General features: G+C 50.2%; 1 protein-coding gene and 1 long non-coding RNA gene across 2 annotated transcripts in view; one reads left to right on the top strand and one right to left on the bottom strand.

Annotated features, from left to right (window-relative positions):
• Positions 1-15,588: 15,588 nt before the first annotated feature.
• SYT6 (synaptotagmin 6) overlaps positions 15,589-19,052 on the bottom strand; it is a 38,202-nt gene continuing 34,738 nt past the window's right edge. Inside the window, exon 7 of the mRNA XM_075174500.1 lies at positions 15,589-15,858. Within this exon, the coding sequence (XP_075030601.1) occupies positions 15,787-15,858 (72 nt within the window). The 3' untranslated portion in view covers positions 15,589-15,786. The remainder of the gene's footprint in view (positions 15,859-19,052) is intronic.
• Positions 17,118-18,232, top strand: LOC142093266 (uncharacterized). The gene is made up of 2 exons (XR_012677359.1): positions 17,118-17,214; positions 17,895-18,232. It is a non-coding gene; the product is annotated as an uncharacterized LOC142093266 (long non-coding RNA).

Here is a 19,052-nt window from a genome sequence, read left to right on the forward strand (position 1 = left end):
AGGCACAGCCCCATGAGGCTACCACACCACATCCTTCCAGTCCCCACCCAGTCACCCAGCGGCAACTGTCCCGCACACTTCTGCTTGCACCGCACCTCTGAGGGGTGCAGGATTTGGCCCATTTCTGGCCAGAGATGCCCTAGGCCCCCCAAAAACCTGGATTTGCTGTGATTTGTTCCTGTGACAGTGTCCTGAGAGCACAGAGGATAAATTACGAGGTGTTTATGTGTCGTTAAGCATCCCTTTTTCCCATCGGAGATCAATTCTGGGGACAAACGCTGAAAGCGTGAAGCCATGAGCCGGTCTGGCCAGGCGAGGGTGGCATCCTGCCCGTGCCGGCACAGGGCCCCCCGCCGGGGCGAGAGGCCACGGAGCTGCCCGGGCATCCCGGGGAGGTGCCAGCCCCGTGGGGAGCCCCGCCAAGCACCTGGGGTCTCCTGGGGCCACCTGCCCTCCAGGAGCCACAGCATGGCCACGCCAGCCCCATGTTGCCATAAAGCTGGGCCTTCGGCATCCCCCCGCACCCACCTTGAGGCAAGCTGTCCTGCGATGTGGAGGTGACTTGATATTTGCTTCAAGTTCTTCTGTACTATAATTAAAATATCTTTTGGTTGCATAAGAAAAATGTTTAAATACACACTTTGAATGACTGTAACTGGATGGTGCTGAAAGTTCAACACAGAGTGTAAGTCAAGCACAGAAATTATCCAAGTGTGAAGGACTATGTGAACTGTCAAATTAATTTCTAGCCCTTTTCAAGATCAATAACTAGAGTAACAGAAATATAATTTTCAGAAATTGCACAGTTGTAAATAATTATACCAATGATTTCTCTAGCTTGAATTAAAGTGATGGAGCAGTAACGATTCTGCACCAGAAACCATCTTCTAACCTGAAACAAGTCCTCCAAAATCTGACACTCGCTCCCCTGAGACACCGGTGCTCGCCTTGGCATGAGCGGGACAGTGGTACAGCCGCTGGCAGCAGCTGCAGAGTCCTGCTTGTGCTGAGCATCAGGTGTTCGTCAAGTATTTTAATCTCTTTAGAAGATCTTGCTCATTAGGCTTCGTCTTGCCATGGCAGGAGGGGCACGAAGCCCATGTAGCTGGGTGGCTGGCTGGCCTGCGCTGCTCAGGGTCCCCGTCGGGAGCCCCAGCTGCCAGGAACAGGCAGGAGCAGACGCAAAGGTCAGCCTGGCCAAAAGGACACGCGCGTTCCTTCTGCGAGAGCTGAGGCCCTGCGCTTTACTCGCTGCCAGAAAACTGCTCATGAAACAGGAGGAAAATGGGAGATTTCTCTCAACATGGGCTGCCCAAAAGGTGCAGCCCCCTCCGGCTCAGTGTCAGTCCTGGCTCACATTCCTGCAAGCAGTGATGCGGGGGTCTCTCGCTGCACCCCCAAATGCTGCCGCCTGCTCTGGATGACTGCTGCCGCCTGTGCTGGCAGGGCACAGGGAAGGTGCCGTGGGGGTGGGGAAGCAGGGGCGCGGCAGGGCCCCCTGCGAGTGCCAGGAGGGTCCGGCTTCTCTCCTTCGGGACACGTTTACTAACGCAGGAAACGGCAGGTATGATGGCAGGCGGGGGCGTCTGCTGCCGCCCAGCAGACCCCCAACGTGACAAGCACCTACAGTAACCACAGCTCATGTGGAATTTGTTTTGTACAAATACACTTTGGGAATGAGAAGCAAAATGGAAAAATAACTGCAGTGCCTGATGGGCTTATAAAGCGCAGCACTTAGGTAGCACTCCACATCTTCAAAGTACTTCAAGAAACATCAACTAATTAATCCTTGGAATAACTCCCATAAAGCAGAACAGCATTATCTTCTTTTGCTGACAAACACGTAGACAAAAATCACGTTTGATCGCTAAAAGCGGTTCAACTCCGAGCTGGCTGAAGGCAGCTTGGGCGAAGAGCGGCAGCTCCCTCGCCGTGATCCTGCACTCGGCGGGTGCCCGCGGGGGCCGAGCAAGCCCCAGCCAGCCCCCGGTCCCCGCACGGCAGCTGCCCTCCCCGGGAGGGAGGCTGGGCCGCGGGGCCGCAAGGCCGTGAGCGTTCGTCGTGCTCGCGGCTCATCCCCGCGCTGCCTCCCGCGACGGGGTCGGCGCCGCTCGGCACCTTCTCCTCCGCTGGAGACGAGTCCCCGCCATCATCCAGCTTAACAGGCGGCTGTGCGGAGTGAGGGGCCTCAGAGGAAGCCGATCCGAGCGGCTCTCCTGCCTAACAACCCACGGAAGAGAGGGTTGTTCACGAAAGAGGAAAGCAGCAGAGAGTCAGGGACAGGCGTTCGTGATTACCGTGGGATGGAAACGCGCACCCGCTCCCCCGCCTGCTGCGGGCTCCGGCCCCGATCCCCCCGGCCGCCCCCACCAGGCACCACGCAGGCTTTGCTGCTTGCAAACGCAAGAGTTCATCTCGTGCTGGGGTTTACTGATTACTTGTTTTCTTGTTTAAATATTTATCAACCCCATTAGGAGAAAGCAAAGGTTGTGCCACAGCTGGTGGGATTGTCAAGGCCCTGAGTGCCCTAGTCAGTGCTAATTGCCCCTGCCGGCCCCACCCGGCCCCACCCGCGGCGCTGCCCGGGGCCGCACCTGCGCACCAGCGCCCCCGCCGCGGGGGCTGCCCGCTAGTGGCGCCCCCGGCCCTGCCCGCCCCGGCGGGATGCGGGGGCCCGCCGCGATTGCGGGGCCGCGGCGGGGTGCGGGGGCCCGACGGGGTGCGGGGCCGCGGCGGGATGCGGGAGACCCGGCGGGGCTGCCTCGCGCCCTTCTGCGCCGTGTGGAAATGGGGTTTTTGTCGCTTTTGTGGCTGCTCCGGCTCTCTGCACCGCCCCAGCCCCTGGGCTGCCCAGGTCTCTGCCCTCCCAGCCATTCCCTCTGAACTAGCAGATTTTCAGGAAAAGTCAGCCTTGGCTTCACCAGGGGCAGAGGCTCCCCCGTGTTCCCGTTTGGCCGTGGGCAGGTCGTCTGGACAGCCAGGTACGTTACGGACAGCCAGGCCCTCTCCCCCGCAACGGGCTGTTAAAAACCTTCACTTCCCGCGGTGGTGCGGGTCAGCCCCCCGGTGGAGGGGGCTCTGGGACAAGGGCTGGCCCTTCCCCTGGCCCCCACTCCCGGGGCTGCGGACGCGACTGCCCGTGGCCCCGCGCCCCGGCCCTGGTCTGCGGCGGGCGGGCGAGCCCCTCCGCAGCGGCAGCGCTTGGCGGTGTCACCGCGTTCCGTACCAGGGGTTAGTGGAAAATATGCTAATGTGACTGCTCCAGTGAAGTCACTGCTTTCCTTGTGAGTCTGCAGCTCCGTGTGCTTTAATTGCCAAATATTTTATCTCTTTGAAGAAGAGTCTCTGCAAGTAATAATCCCTTTCATCTCTGCCTCTCTTGAAAAACACTTCCCTTTGGAAGGCAATCTGATAAAGTAAATTGAGAAGTTATGATAGCAGTAGGAAGGAGAAAGCAAGATCTTCTGGCTAATTTTTTCCCCTTTGTCTAGTTCTCAAGGATATCGGCTTTTTTTTCCTCCCTGACTTTTCCAGCTCACAGGAGCTATTGATAAAGTGAAATGGTTCTGCATGTAGTATTAGAAACAAGGGAACTAAAATTAAAAGTAAGCAACTTAAACAAGCATACTATAAAGATGCTATTGTATTGAAACAAGAAGGGGGGATAATTTCTCCATTTAATACTTTTTTAATGGCTGATTGGCAAGTATAATCACAGACTTTTAACTTCAAATAGATATTTCTGCCCAGATAACATCTGGTTGAGGTCTAACTCATCATACATGAATTGGGAGGCAACAAGCCTCTATCCATGACTTCCCAGCAGAAGTGGGAGGACACAGGAGCTTGAGATGATCTCGGAAGTGCTAAGAGGGACACACAATGGCAGCAGCTTGCTTACAGTCCTTGCACTTTCTAATGAAAATAGAGAATAAGCAAAACCAAATTCACCAGAAATGTTTGCTTGGAGCAGGAGAACTCGGGCCTGTGGCTTCGTGTCAATGTGGGCAGGGCTGGAGCTAAATCCACCTCTTCTGAGTGCTGCCGGCATCTGGCCAGATGTGCTGAGACTGGGGTCAGCCACCCGTTGCCTTCTGAAACGGAGATAGTCTCCTTCCTCTGAAGGTGGGATCTTCTGATTAATAACAGGGATTTAAAAACGTGTGCTTAATCACAGCTCTGTGCTATTTCTGATTTTCCCATCGTCGGTGAGCTCGGGGATCTACAAGGCAATTTTATGGCTTTGGGGACAGGAAGGCCCGGGAGTGTGGGTGTAGTGGGGGGGTCTGCAGGGACGGGAACCATGAGGGGAGGCTTTCCTGGGATGCTTGACCCTCGCCTGCTCTGCTGCAAAGCCTCACACTGGCTGGTCCAAGTGGGGGTGCTCAGCTTGGTGGGGGGAGCATCCCTGGGGGTCCTCTCATCCACAGCCATTTCTGCCTGGGGGTGATGGTGATGATGAGAGATTTGAGGGTGAGCACATTGGGCCACAGCTGTGTTCGGCTGTGTTCAGCTTGCACTCACTTCCCCAGACTCGCTTTTCCTCCTCAAACCCCAAACCTGGCTCCTGCCATACCCTCTGCAGCACAGAGCTGCCCCTGTCCCTCGCGCCTCCCACCGCTGGCCCCCCAAACCCACCACGACACTCGCAGCCCCTCTGCACTCTCATCGTCGCGTGTGTGGAGGTGTGCTGCAGCTCAAAGGAAGGGACAGAAACTTAAATTTCTTTTAAAAAGGTGGATTCTGCAGAATTATGGGGTCCCTGCAGAGCTGGCTTCCCACCTGGCCCAGCCAGCCTGGTGCTGGAGGTGCCTGGGCTCCTCTCATCCTTCCCAGTCCTGGAGTGTCCGCTCCTTCCTTTCCTCTTGACACGAAGACTAAAAATAAAGTCTTTGACTTCAGAGCTCACAGCCTTTTCAGAGGAGCTGTGGTTTGTGACACACACAAAGTTTCATTATTTTCTGGACAGTTTCATTTACTATCAGAATTTGCAGTTATTTCAGTACCTTTGATCAAGATGGATTACTCTGCATGCGTTGCTCCCATTTGTGGTAACGTATCTGTCTCCAGCCAACAAAGATATCGCTGACACGAGGAAGACCCATGCAGGCAAGTCACACCATCCCAGGGATTTCACGCATCCTGTAGTCTACATGACTTCACTAGGATTTTCTTTCGGGTGTTATTATTACTAATGCTGTTATTATGAAAGATGTTTCTTAAGGACAGAAAAATACTAGCTCAGCTATTCAGCTAAGCAGTTCTTTAATTTCTTTACTCTCTGAAAATCAGTTCTCCAGAGCCTTTCTGGAACAGATCTGAATTTTCTACTTAATACATACTCCTGAGGCAAAAATGCTGAAGGATGCAGTGATTCTCCCTGTGCAAAGGAGGGCTGGGGTTTCCTTCCCCAGTGCTTTGTCCTGGCACTGGCTGCAGCTCGGGGATCGTGGGCCAGCTCCAAGAAACATGAGATAAAATTTTGTTTGTTTGCCTCCAACTCCCTCATCCCTGCTGAGGCTCAGTGAAACACTGAGTTTGGGGTCCCCAGTCCCCCTTGCCTTCCTCTCGGCTGGCCGGGGAAGGATGAGCGGTGCAGGCAGGGGCAGGTGCCCTGTTCTACCCGGGGGCTCTCGGCACAGCAGCGCCCACGGCTGCACCGGCGCTGGGGTGGCAGGAGGATGCAGGGGGGGTCAGGGCAGCTGTCCCCCCCCCAGTGCAGCACCTCTGGCTGTGCCCATGCAGAGACCGTGTCTTTCTGCTGCAGGTGTCTGACAACGTGGAGGGAGATATAACCATGGAAACTGTGATTATTACAGAAAATTGCTGCCATTACTACAGAGGTAGGGTCAAAACAAACAGAAATTACCAATTCTTCTGTTTCTAATAAAATACAGAAGTGTGTTATTGACTCACTAATCAGTCAGTTAAATGGATTTCTCCAAAATTACCTACTAGTCCTTGTAAATTAAAATGATGCAAAGATTAGCACTTCCATGGAATTGCTCAGGCAAGGAAAAATGAAGAGTCTGATTAAATCCACGAGGCGAAGCCCCTGGAGGAGCACCTGTCTGAGAAGACCAGATGTCTGGCGTAGAGGTGCAGCGGGCTGAGGGACAGCCAGCCCATCGTGCTACAGGGGCTGATTCTGAGCTGAGGTGTTGCACTAGTGCGGGTGGGTGCGCAGTGCAGCCCTTCCCGCTGGTGCTGCTGGTGCCAGTGCCGCGGCAGGGTCCTTCCCCAGACCCGCGGGCAAGAGCCCATGGCAAGAGCCCATGTTCACGCGTGTCCCTGGTGGGTCCCCGTCTCTGCTCCCAGAGGGCGCTTGACCGTCCCGCTGATCCGTCAGTCCCGCAAAGCAGCGTGCTTTGTTCTTCATCCCTTGCCAAGAAGCAGTGCTCAGAGGCTTAATAGCTCTTAACTCAAGCTATAAACTTTCCGTGGCTGCAGAGACATTTTAGCGTTGATTTAAAGCAACGACTCTTTTCAGATTACCCAGCCCCGGGCTGGCAGAGGAGGGCCAGGGCTATGAGCGAGCAGAGACAAAGTGCTGCTGCGGGGGGAGAGCTCTGCGCCCAGGGCTCGGGGGGCACGAGGAGGGGCAGAGCAGGGCAGGGGCACCTCCTCGGCCGCAGCGGGGCAGAGCCCCCTGCCAGTGGTGGCGACGGGCAGCCGGAGCCCACCAGCCAGCGAGGGACCAGGTGAGGGTCCCGCAGGGACGGGGTAGTAGCGGTGGGGCAGACAGGTGAACTCTGAATGGGAGAGCAAGATTTTTAATACATAATTAGACATGCCGCTAAGGGGGAAATGAGAACAAAGAAATAAATGTTAATCCATCAGTTAATTTGCAATGGAAATCCAGTCCCTGACCTCCAGGTAGCTGCTTCTTGCCAAGTGTTGGAGTCCAGCCCATGACTTTTACAGTCCTTCTTGTCTTTTAGTTTTCATTCCCTTTTAACGTAAAATTGCTTCAAGCCTTGCAACCTGGAGGACTCCTAACAGCCAAACACACAGGCCACAGACCAGAGCTGTGCTTTGTAACTGGCTCCTGCAGAAGATTGCTCCTCACAGCTTCATTCTAAATTGTCAATTCTTCCTTGACTGCAGTTTTTCAGGAAAGCTGGGTTTTAAATGAAGAGCAGTTTTCCCCAACTGAGCCACCTCCAATGTCAGTGTCATCTGCCATCTCCTGCTTCCTTCCATTCCTGATCCAAGCTTGCCTCAGAAATTGAAATGTTCAGCTTCTTATAGAATAAATGACGAAAGGAATATAATTTAATCAATTAAATCAAATAAATCCCATGAAATTTTGCACAGGTGGGGTGCAGTGTCATCATGCCGTGTATTGACTGTGCAGTACCCCCTTGTGATGTTCAGCTGTATGCTGGCAAACCAGGCAATTATGTGCCACTGATTTGCATTGCTGGCTCTTCCATTTTTCCTTTCATTGCAAAAGCTACTTTCATAGGCTTAGAGAAACATGGAATTTTAGGAAATAATTATTTTCATTGCATCATCAACTCCATTCATGCCGCTGGCAACTCTCGTTTTGGGCCAAACAAATCAAATCTGCCGGGGCCTTTGGAATCGGACTTCAACCCAAAGGCAAGTCCTCCCGGGGTGTGTGGGGGCCTCTGCCCGGCTCGGGCGCTGCAGCCACCCCCAGCACCCCTGTGCTTGCCGTGGGGCAGAGGTGCAGCCGAGATGTCCTCACTGCTGTCCTGGGCTTTTCTGCCCGGAGCACTGGTCCCTGCACCTTCGCGGGACAGAGGAGACATTGCTTGGGGTGGGAAGGAGGGTATTTCAGAATTTAATTCTCACATTTTGATTCTTCCTCTGTCTAAAGAAATTCTTATTAAATCCAATCTCTAGCCAACTGTGGTTTGCCCTGAAGGATGTTTGTTGCTGACATATCTGACGATCCTGCTTCTGGCAGCACAAATGCGTATTGCTGCTGGGACTTCTTTGCTGTGGAAAACATCTTATTTTTTGCTGATCGTTTGTGACACCAGACAAATTCCAGGTTTCAGAAAGGAGCTTCATTTTTAAGTACTGTGGGTGTATGACAGAAAATAATGAAGACCTCCTTTGGCATTTTTGACATCTTTGCTTGCTTATGAGAAGAAATCTGGCGTGGGGCACGGCCGAGGAGCAGTTCTCCCCTTCGGTGGGTCAGGGTGTGCAGGACTGGTGGTGCAGCCTGGCCTCCTCACAGCCCCCAGCACCATCACCCTCCACAGCAAGCCCGAGATGCCTCGTCCCACACCATGAACGTTTTAAGCCATCCTTTGTTTTGGAGCAAGGAATCTAATGAAACTGCTGGAACCACCACTCCCATCCAGCACAGCTGGTGTTGCACGGCAGTGGCCAGCGGTTGCTGTGGGACAGGTCTGAGTTAAGGTGTTTTGTGACGTGCTGCGAACGCTACAGCGCAGGAGATGTTGCTGTGGAGACTTTTGAATACCCAACTTGGCAGAACAACGTTAGACGCTCCCTTAGTGCAGCAGCTTCCAAGAACCCCAGGGGTGGCACGGCCCTCGCTGGTGGCATCGCCTTGGAGGGAAGAGCTTGGAAGGACCCTCTCCCACACCAGCACCAGCCCATTTGTCTGGAACACAAACCACCTCAGCTCCTGTTTGCACGATGCCGTTTAGGGGCTTGGTGATTTTTTCCTGTTGAGACTGCGGGAGGGAGAAGTGCTGCCCTCCCACTGGGGCCAGGCAGGGCACAGCATGAATCCACAAACCCGTTCCACGTAGAGTCTGTAGAGACGTGCCGTTTCTGCTGGTTCATCCCCCAATGGGTTTGCAAAGCACGCTGAGGCTTTGGGCGGCTGGGCGTTGTGCTAGGAAGCAGCTGTGTCTGCACACAGGAGCCTAACGCAGCTGGGTCCCCGCTCCCAGGACAGCGTTTGGCCGGTCCCGAGGCACCGCGGATGCTCCAGCCTTGCAGCCCCGCACCACGGGCACCAAGGGGGAGAGTCCTCTGCCTCCGCTGCCCCGGGGCTGCAGCACGCTCCCTCCCGCTCAGCCCTGGTGTGGGACCCTGCTGGCACGAGGAAGGAGCGGAAAATTCCCTCTGCGCTCTCGACACAAGGGCCGGGGTGGCACATCCCTGCGGAGGGGCCAGCTCCATCAGAGGGGAATAGGCAGAGCGGCTCCGCAGCCCTGCAGAACACGCACAGCATGCAGCAATTAGAGGTTCATTAGATAAAGCTGAGGTTACACAACAGGCAGAAAGGTCCTCCTGGTTTCTGTAACTATTATGGCCTAGAAAAACTGCATTAATTCATCTCCAGCAGGCAGGGGCCGCACCCAATAGTAAGCACCGATCGCTGTGCCTGGTACGGTGGCCTTTGGAGCAGACATGCTCAAGGGGGTTTGCAACATGCACCGCTGTGCAGCGCCGAGCCAGCCGGGGTCCGTGGCACGGAACCAGTCCTGTGGGAGCAAAGCCCCCTGCGCGCTGGCACAGAGAGTAAGGCTGCCGGAGCTGGGAGTGGGAGACGTGGTGGGGCGTCCGCAGCTGGAGGGGTAGGCAGGGTGGTCATGGGCGTCAGGAGGAAATCAGCAGCGCAATGAGCAAAATCCTCCTTCATTTACGTAAGTTATCCAAGGGTAACACCAGCAAACTGACTTAATTAAAAAATTACTGCTCTTCCACTCTGTCCTTCATGGCAGCAAAGAAACCCTCATCTTCTAAGGCAATTTGAAATGGAGAGGGGTGCACAGTTACTGATGGCAGATTAGGAGAAAGCCTGTCACTTTGGAAGCGACTAACAATCCAGGAAGTATTTACTTATGTGAATTTGGTGACTGGGTCACATTTCCCGGTCATTGCTTTGCTATGGGGCGTTTCTCTGCCTGCCTGGGGTCCGGCAGTGCCTCTGGCGCCGCTGCCCCCGCAAACAGCCGATGTCCTGCGCCCGCAGCCCCTCCTGGACCACACACCCAGTCCCCATGGATGCCTCCGTGGGGGTGCAGCACCATAACCCCCACCCTGCCCCAAGCCCACAGCGGGGCCAGGATCCCGACAGCTCCTCCAGCCCCTGGAAGGATCGCGGGGAGGGGATGGGAAACTGCCGCTCTGGGTTTAGGGGGGCTTTCTCTCCTAATCATATTTTTGCCTGTTATTTCTGCTGCAGGTTACCACGTCTGCACTTGGCTTTGGTGCCAGCTGTTCCCACGGCAACGGAACATGCTCTGGATTTGCCTTGACCCATTCTGAGGTACTTTATTAGCTTTAATGAACTGTGCTTTTAATAGAAGCCTACACTGTTTTTTTGAAATATATGTGTTTTAAATTCCATGTTTTTAATTACAAATGACATGGGAACATAAGATATATAATTATATTTGCATGACTAACGCATGGTCTTAAAATATATATATATATATATATATATAAAGCTGTAAAATATAATTACAAATTATCTTTGAGAAAAGTCCAGAGTGAAAAAAAAAAACCTTTCTTGAACATTCAAGTAGCATTGCCACTGAAGGCTGACTGCAGAGCTTGGTAAGCCAAGCAGAGCTACCGGGATTCCTCTGGCACTTGGGCTAAGATCCAGATACTCCAAGCCCATGCATCTGCAAAGAAGAGCCAGACTCCACTTCTCCCAGGCTCACCTGCAACACTGGCCTCTTGGCCACCCTGATTTTGGGGTGATGCTCACCCCGGCAAAAAAAATAGGCTATGTTACCTTTTATTGCAAAATGAAGACTAGATATTTTTTGCTGTGGAGACATTTAAAAAAAACCCAAACAGCAGCATGAAAGCAAAAAACACCTCTTCCCTGTCTGTTTGTAGCACCCAAGTGCTGAGTGTATTCGCGTTCACCAGGAGATCTTTGGTCCAAGACGAAGTGTCTCGGGACTGTGAGCAGCGGGCAGCTCCGACAGCGACCGGTGCTGCTCCTGCAAAGCGGAGAGACATCACCCGAAAGCCTGCCCTCTGCGGGGTCCCGACCACGCTGAAGCTGATCTAACCCAGGCTTCCTGGGCACGGCGTGCTGGAGATGTCCGGGACCCGTGCCTGCTGGAGGCAGTGTGGGACGGCCACTGCCCAGGCCGTGCACCCCAGCCCCATACGCCCCAGCAGCAGCTGTGTAAGCAGAGACCAAAGAGAGTAAAGCAATAGGGTTTGTGCATCTAGGAGCTGTGACTCCATATAAATGACAAACAGAGTTTCTAGTCCCAGGGAGGTCATCCTTGCATGATGCATTATAACTAGAAATTAGATCCCTGACCCAGCATTTAAATAAGTGCACAACTGTACTGATATACATAATCTTAATGGCAGGAAGAATGATCAGGGCCCTGGGGGAGAAAACCTCTAGCAAAATGAGACCGAGAAGTCTAGGACTGCTGGATTAGAGAGACCATTAAGAGGGCAAATGACAAAAGTAGAAAAAATGAAGAACAAATAGAGAACTGAGATAAGGATCTCAAGTAACGGGACTGTACTTTTCTCAACTGAGCTATAATTCGCTGTCTAATTTATTACCTCCTAAGTGAAGACAAAAGTATCTGGACTGAAGATACTTGAACTAAAGACTGAAGCAGGATTGGCATGTGTATGGGATTGAGTATATGTGATTACATACTCTTTATGGGCTACTCAAGAATTATATGTAAATAAAAGGTTTTGAAAGAAATAGAATAACATTTAAAACAAAGCACACAAAGCTGCTCCTGCTAGAGAGTTTCCACGGAGCCACGCGGGCACAGGTTAGCTCGAGTTGCCCACGTGCCCAGAAACCTGTGTCTGTCGCTGTTGAGTCACCCTTTGGAGCGGCCAATGCTGTCACCATCAGGGTGATCCAGGAATACTGAATATCCCGTGTGCCCCTGCGCCTGCCCTCTCTGCTGGTTCCAGCACCCTAATGGCTTCAGTGAGGCTGCACGGAGTTCAGTGATTTGTCATCCAGAGTCCAAATACTCCCGTCTGCCAGTCCCTCCCTCTGGCTCCTGCCATCTGTGTGGAGTTTGTGAGTTCAAATTTGCACAAAAACTTCCTACAGAATAAGTGATCCACAGCTGTAAAAGGTGGGGATACATAGCCAACCTTAATATGGCAGCTGTCACACACACGCACGTTCAACATCAGGATTGAGTTTAAATTTATGTCTTAGGGGTTTTTTTGGTAAGATAATTACAGAGCATGTTTATTTATTTCTTAAAACCCAATGAAATCCAGTTGTTTTCTTCCTCACTGGCTTTTTTTTTTTGTGATTTGCCTACCTGTGAGTAGCATTCCATAATTAGAAATTAAAGGCCACTTTTGGAGAATAAATATAAGTTGTTATGACAAGAGGCTTCTCTTTGCCAAACCATGCATTGCTGATGTATGAAAAAAAAATCACACAATAATGCAATCAGCTTGGAAGCCAATATCGGAGAAGAGCTCCAGAGGAATATTTTCTCATATCCCAAGATATTTTGTTCTCAAATCGGTGGGAGGGCACTTGGCTGGGACAGTTCCTGAGCCCTCTGACCCCTTGTAATGAACAGTGCAACGGACCCGTGGGATTTCACTTCTCCCTGCGTCCCCATCATTAAACTAGCAGTCATTAAGTGGCAGCCCTCACTTCAGTGTCTCTTACTCTTCCTGCAGTCAGTCATTGTTCTATGAAATTGGAGACTGTGAGGCTAAAACTAAAAAGAAAGGGGAAAAAAAAAGGAAGGTCTGGGAATGGTCATGTGTGTTTATTTTGCTTGCAGTACTCAAAATAAAATAGACTCTTCATTTGTGGCTGCCTGCAGACTTTGCAAAGTGACCAGTAGCCAGTACTTGGTTTGCGAGCGTCTCCTTCCCTGGCCTGCGTGCCCAGCAGCCAAGCATCAGGAGGTGGCCGCCCGGCACTGCCCACCCGGCGCGCTGCCATCAGCCTGGCACGGCACAACAGGCCCTTGAGCAGCAGGACTGACGGCAGCAGGCATCCTCCCTGGGCGAGTGGAACTTGCCTTTGCAGTGAGGTTCAAAGGAGCGCAAGTCCCACGATGGCAAACTCTCTCATGGGACGTGGCCCTGTGGTGGTCCTCCTTATTTTGCTTGGTAATAATTTAAACTTCTCTGTGAGTTACTGTTATACGGTTAAGAGTAGCATGGAAAGTGAGGAGCAAGAAGGCAACTTAGCTAATTCTGGGATGGCACTTGTGCCAGGCTCAGCTCCTTTTCAGAGTTATAATCCCTCTCTAGATGAAAGGGAAATATTTGCACTTGTATGGTATATCTTGTTTCCATTAGCGTGACCGATCTTCTCGAGTGGCTGCGCTGAGGCAATGACAAACACACAATGGTTTGATTATCCCCTCACCGAGGGACGTGGCAAAATCTCAGCATTTAAAATATAAGTGTTGGAGGTTTGAGCCATCAAGGCGTGGGTGTTATTCACTAGCGTGAGATCCAGTTTTCCAGTAATGCAAGTGACAGCCAGTATTGAGTGGAAATTGATTATCTGTGTGAAGGAAGGATTAAAAATAGAAGCTTTGTGTCAAACCCCACGTATGTTTTGACTAAATCCTAGATAACAAGAAGAAAGGATAAAAGATAGATTATACAGAGAACACCAAAAACCAAGAAGCCAGGGTTAAAGAAGAAAAGGATTTGAGTGGGTTAGTGCAATTAATGATTATCAAGTGCCATCCTTGCATCCAGCTGGGACTGCTGCGGCTTCTTCTGGGTACCTCTTGTGTTACAGGTGCTTTGATCTGCAAACCTGCAAGAGGCGCTTTCAATTCATGGCACTAAACACCCGAGGCTCAGTTCAGCTCAGGTCAAGGTTCAGGGGGCTTGCGGTCAGTTTTTGAACCATCCACTCTAAGTCAATTATTTTGAATGGTTAGAAACTCTTTCCTTATAATAAGACCTGGAACATTCCCAGAAAAGATGGGTTGTCTCAAAAAGGGCATCCTCAGCTCTGTCCCTTGGTAGAGGTCTGCAGTACTCTTTATGCTGGAAAGCAGTTTTAGAACCTTTTTGTTTCAATGAACTGTAAGCGCTTGAAATATATTTTTTTTCTTCTGTGACTAGTGCTCAGCAATTCCCCAAGGGATGTGCGTTGACTGTCCCAGGACAACCAGGAACTGCAGAGTTTATGGCCTACGGAGTATCTGCTCCAAATCATGCCCTTGCAGTGCCTCATACCATGCAAGGGTCTTTTATTATCACATTTTATAGCATCCGCTGTGATTACTGTAACCACCTAAAATCATGTAACACACGATTACTGCTTTCACAAGAGGAAGTATTTCACCAGACAAGGCAAGACTTACAAATAAAATAATTTTATTGAGTTTCTGCTTCTATAGCATGTGGCACATAAAGAGAATTAAGACACAAGGTGTGATGAGAAATTATGTACTTGTCCTTCACTGAACAAAGGATTCATCTTACCCAGAAAAACAATGCAAACAAATACCCTTCTCTGCTTGTCATGATGATCAGTGAAGGCTGATGCTGTGACATTTAAGAAAATGCAAACTGAAGTTGACCTGAAGATTGTGGCTGACGTATGCAGTTCTGCTAACCTGATGTGAGGAGAAATGGCTGCCTTGCTGGCAAATTTTGTTTTAACTCGAAACCAAAATATTTGCATTTACTTAATTTAATTATAGTGGAACAAACAGCACTAATATAATTATTAACTCAGAGAAAAATCCACGATGAGAAAGTGTCCAAAATCCGCAGCTGTCTGATAAAGATCGGCTGATCTAGCTGCATTTCCAAAGCTAGTACTTGGGATATTATAACTTCATTTTTGGCCTCTGCAGCCAAGGAAGCAGCAAAGTTCCATTTTTTCAAAACTTGATCTTCCTCCAGGCTTTGGGCTTTAGAAACTTTTTTCATTAAGGAAATGCTGATAGTTCAAGAAAAAAGTTTGGAAGCTTTTTTTAGTATTGGTTGTGTTTCTATATTTCCCTTTACCCTTTTGTTCACCCTTTATTACTAGGATGATATAAGGAATAAAAGATCTAGTGTTCATGCAAGGATGTCACCTATTTCTGTAATACCTTTCCCCCTTTATGTTCAAATCCCACTTGTGGCAACGCAGTTCTCTCCACTCCACTCCAGATAACGTGGTGATGTACAGGGGGAATGAGCAGCAGCTACGAAGGGGTCTTAAGAAACTGTTCATGCAAGTAGCTCTAGGGAGACTTCAAATACAGGGAAAAAAACAGTTTTTCCCCCCTGAGGAATCAACGGCATATGACAAAAGGAGTCTGGGAAACACACTGCACAAACTTCTTACAACTCATGAACACCTCTACATGAACAGGAAACCTGTGAACACGCTGCTGGATTTGGGCTAACCACAAGAGTAAAGAGCTGCTCGCAGATCAGAAGTCTCTCGCATCTTTGGCTGCTGCTCTTCTAAGCAGGCACAGACAGTGCAGCAGGGCCGGTCCAGATGTCCCCTCTCCTGGCCACCTCTGCCGTCTGTAGACACTCAGAGCATCTTTGCACTTTTCCAGCCTTTGTACACACTAAAAACTATTTTACATGTTATTTTACACACCAAACTTCCATCTTATGTCTCAGTCCACCACCTTCTTCTGGAAACAGATCCATACAGTAAAAGCCACAAAAAAAACATCACCTTGGGAGACATATTAGACAAAGACATATTTGACCACAGAACAGGTTTCTGCCTTTACTTACGCAGGAACAACTAGACTGGAAAGTCTTGCTGCTGCCACTGCCACTCAGCAACAAATTACTGAGACTCTAGGCCAAGTGCAAAAATAACTTGGTTTAGTCCCATTTTACTCGCCGCGCTCTGTATCATGGTGTGGGTGGTGGTTTAGGCGAGGGACAGGAACCCTGGCTGTCAAAGCTCGCTGCCCGGCCTTGCCACTGGTGGGAGAAAAAAGAAAGCAAGTCTAAGCAAACGGGAGAGATTATTTGAAATTCTTCACATCCCTTTACTGCGTTGCCTGTCTCCTGTTCTGCAATATTCTCATCTGCTCTACAGCATGTTTCAACTTACTGAAAGCCTGCGTTTAACCACTCAGGAAGAATTACTGAACAATTTACTTTATTGCTTTGTAAATCAATTCACAATTGCGAGGACTGTTCACAAAAAAGAAAAAATAAACAGTATCTGTATGTGCTATGAAGACAAAGTTTGCTCTCAGTTTAGCTTTCTGTTGTGTCCTGGTTTAGTACTGTTGCTTTTTTGTTTTAGAAATACTGACTAATTGCAAAATTACTTGAGTCTTTCCAGTCTGGTAATTTGACTACACAGAAGCTATGTCCACAGTGCCAGAGACATTTCTCAAAGTGAAAATCAGATCAGAGAGTCAGTAGATGTAGCAAACGTTTTTTTGCCGTACTTATGGGATCGTAAATTATTAGTCATCTGCCTTGGGGCGTATTATTATAATTCAAAACCATTACTCCTCATTTTGAGTACTTGCCCATCTCACCATCTTGTTTTATTAAATTCAAATGACAAATGATGGACATCTCCCAGAGACAACAGGAGGCATAGTACTTCCACTGCTTCGTTCCCCCCTCCCCCCCCCGGATCAATTCCCTCCTCTCCTACATAAGCAGAAACTCTTTGCTGGCTAATATTAATGCTCTAGCATGTATGAATTTCACTTCTGTGGGTGAAAACTCATTTTGCAAATCGAACTTTATCCTTGCCTTCACAAAAGCATTTCAAATGAAACGCAACTGAAAATGAGAGAGCAGGATGGCGGCACGGTGCTCACAGGAAGGCTGAGCAAGCCAAACAACCATTTGCAGGCGCTGTCAGTGTCAGCAGTAACAAAGCACCTGGGGCCGGGGCGGCCGTGCCTCCTGCCCACTCTGGGGGTGCAGCTCCTGCAGCCTCTCCGGCTGCTGCAACCCTGCAGTACCCCTTGGTGACGGCCGGTGAGACGCCACGGGGTCTGCTGTCCACAGGATGGCTGCTCACCGGCGCTGGCCCTTGCAGCACACAGAGCACGTCCATGTTCATTTGAAGCCAGCTGGCAGAGGCTGGGTTTTATCATTCGCTTCACAAGTGTGCATTTTGATGGTTACAAAGCAGGGGCAGAGATAGGGTCGAGAATTCAGCCAATTTCCTTCCCCAAAGAGACCAGTCAGCGTAAAGTAACTCACCACAACGGTTTGCATTGTACAGACTATATTTCATCAGGGCTGAGCAGAAATTAATGAATGAAGAAGCTGGAAAGGTTGTCCTTCCAAACAGGCTACTTTAAGGTAAGAAAACAATTTTTTCTATGTTTCTCATGTCAAATGTATTTGCTAAAATCCCTGAGGAATTAATAATATGGATACAACCTCCCGAGGAGAATTACCAATAAAACAGCAGATAAGCAGAAATTACAGTAGAAATGGGCTTTTGGCAGAGTCCTCAGCATGCTCCTTGCAATGTTCTGCCTGCAGTTACAGTGACAATGTTTCCTACCCTAAAAATGTGATGAAAACTCTTCCAACAGTAAGTTCGTGTCCAGTGTGCCGTGAGGAACCTGGAGATACTTTTCCTTATTTAATTAGAAAAAGTGAACCATCCATTGTGTAATTAACAGTCAGAAACTAGGAACAGTTCAATGAAAGTCAAACATGCCCAAAAGTCTGGAAGAGGCTGTTTTTGCATATCTTTAAAGATAAATGGCTGTTCTTCATTATGGGCATGACTTCGCTTTCAGCAAAGTTACCAGTTTTTATCTGGAGTAATAGTTTAAACAAATAAATGCTCCCATGCTGAATGTCAGAGGGACTTGGCAACATCAAAGACCCATTTTGCATTGCACTGATGCTGCTGCTCTGCAATATCAGACAGAGTTTGTCTTTCATAGATAACAGAGAAATTTCCAATTTTCAGAAGTCCCCTACAAAGTCTGGAAAGACGCGCTGTAATTTTATATTTCTTTTTATAGACACATCACTTAACCTGGCTGATGGATGTATTGAGAAATGCAGAAGAAACGGCAACGGGTGGGATGGCTGAAGCACACCTGGGAGGCCAAGGCATGGCGGCAGGTGCCAGCAGGACCTCGGGGCTGAAAAACGGGAGCAGGTTTGTGCTGAGGGCAAGAGTTCATTGTCAGAGTAACTTCAAAATGCAGCAGCAAGTGAGATTCTCATCTTCTGCTCGCAAACTCTCCTTCTAAACGCTGTGTGAGGAGGATAGTACTTAGAAGCCTGTAATTAATGATTCTTTTGCACATGTTCCCTTTTTAATGATGATGGTCATTAAAGAAGTGCAGTCCTTACAGTTTGTTACTCACTGTTGATAAATACGGAGCAACCAGAGATGTGAAATGTAACAGAAGCAAGTTTCCCTAAAGATTCCAGCGATGGAAGAGAAGAAAGAGCAACACTGGCTCATGGAGAAGGGGCCCGAGTCACGCCGCTGACCCCAGACGAGGCCTTTGGGCCGTGTTAGCACAGCCCTGCCGTTGTGGAACAGGCCCGGTGCTGCCCACGGTCCTCACGTCGGACAGGCAGGGAGCCATGCTGCCACGCGGGAGGAGGCCGGTGGCCCGGCCCAGGGAGCGCAGCCCCAAGGGCACCGGTGTCCGCCCGTCCCGCACTGCTGTGGCGGGGAGCCAGGGGCCAGGGCCGGTCGTCCTCCTGGTGCAACCCGCCCCTGGTGACCGTTTTCCCAGTAACTTCACCAGAACCTGGGATTCTGAGCTGTAGTCAAAATACGGCCTGAGGCCCTTCTTTTGACTGGAGCTTTTTCACGGCACAGCAGGCAGGGCTGTACACGTGTAGGCTAGCAAAGAAGTTCCCTTTTCTTCACCCATCCGCGGTCCTGAGCTGCGTGGGGAGGGCAGGGGCCGGGACACACAGCAGCGAGCGGCACGGGGGAGGCGGCAGCAGGCCCTGCACAGCTCTGTGCTCCCGGTTAACAGCTCCAGTCATCCACTGCTCAATTTACGCATTCAAAAAGACAATCCAATCCTAGCATTCTTGCTGTCCGTTTAAGATCAAGCACTCAATCAGGAAAGACACTGAAGTACAGCAGAGGCTGTTACTAACCGCTAGAGCAAACAGAGAAGAGCATGAGGATCAACTAGAAAGCAAACGCT

Source organism: Calonectris borealis, chromosome 26 (assembly GCF_964195595.1).
Source record: "Calonectris borealis chromosome 26, bCalBor7.hap1.2, whole genome shotgun sequence".
NCBI classification, from domain to species: Eukaryota; Metazoa; Chordata; class Aves; order Procellariiformes; family Procellariidae; genus Calonectris; species Calonectris borealis.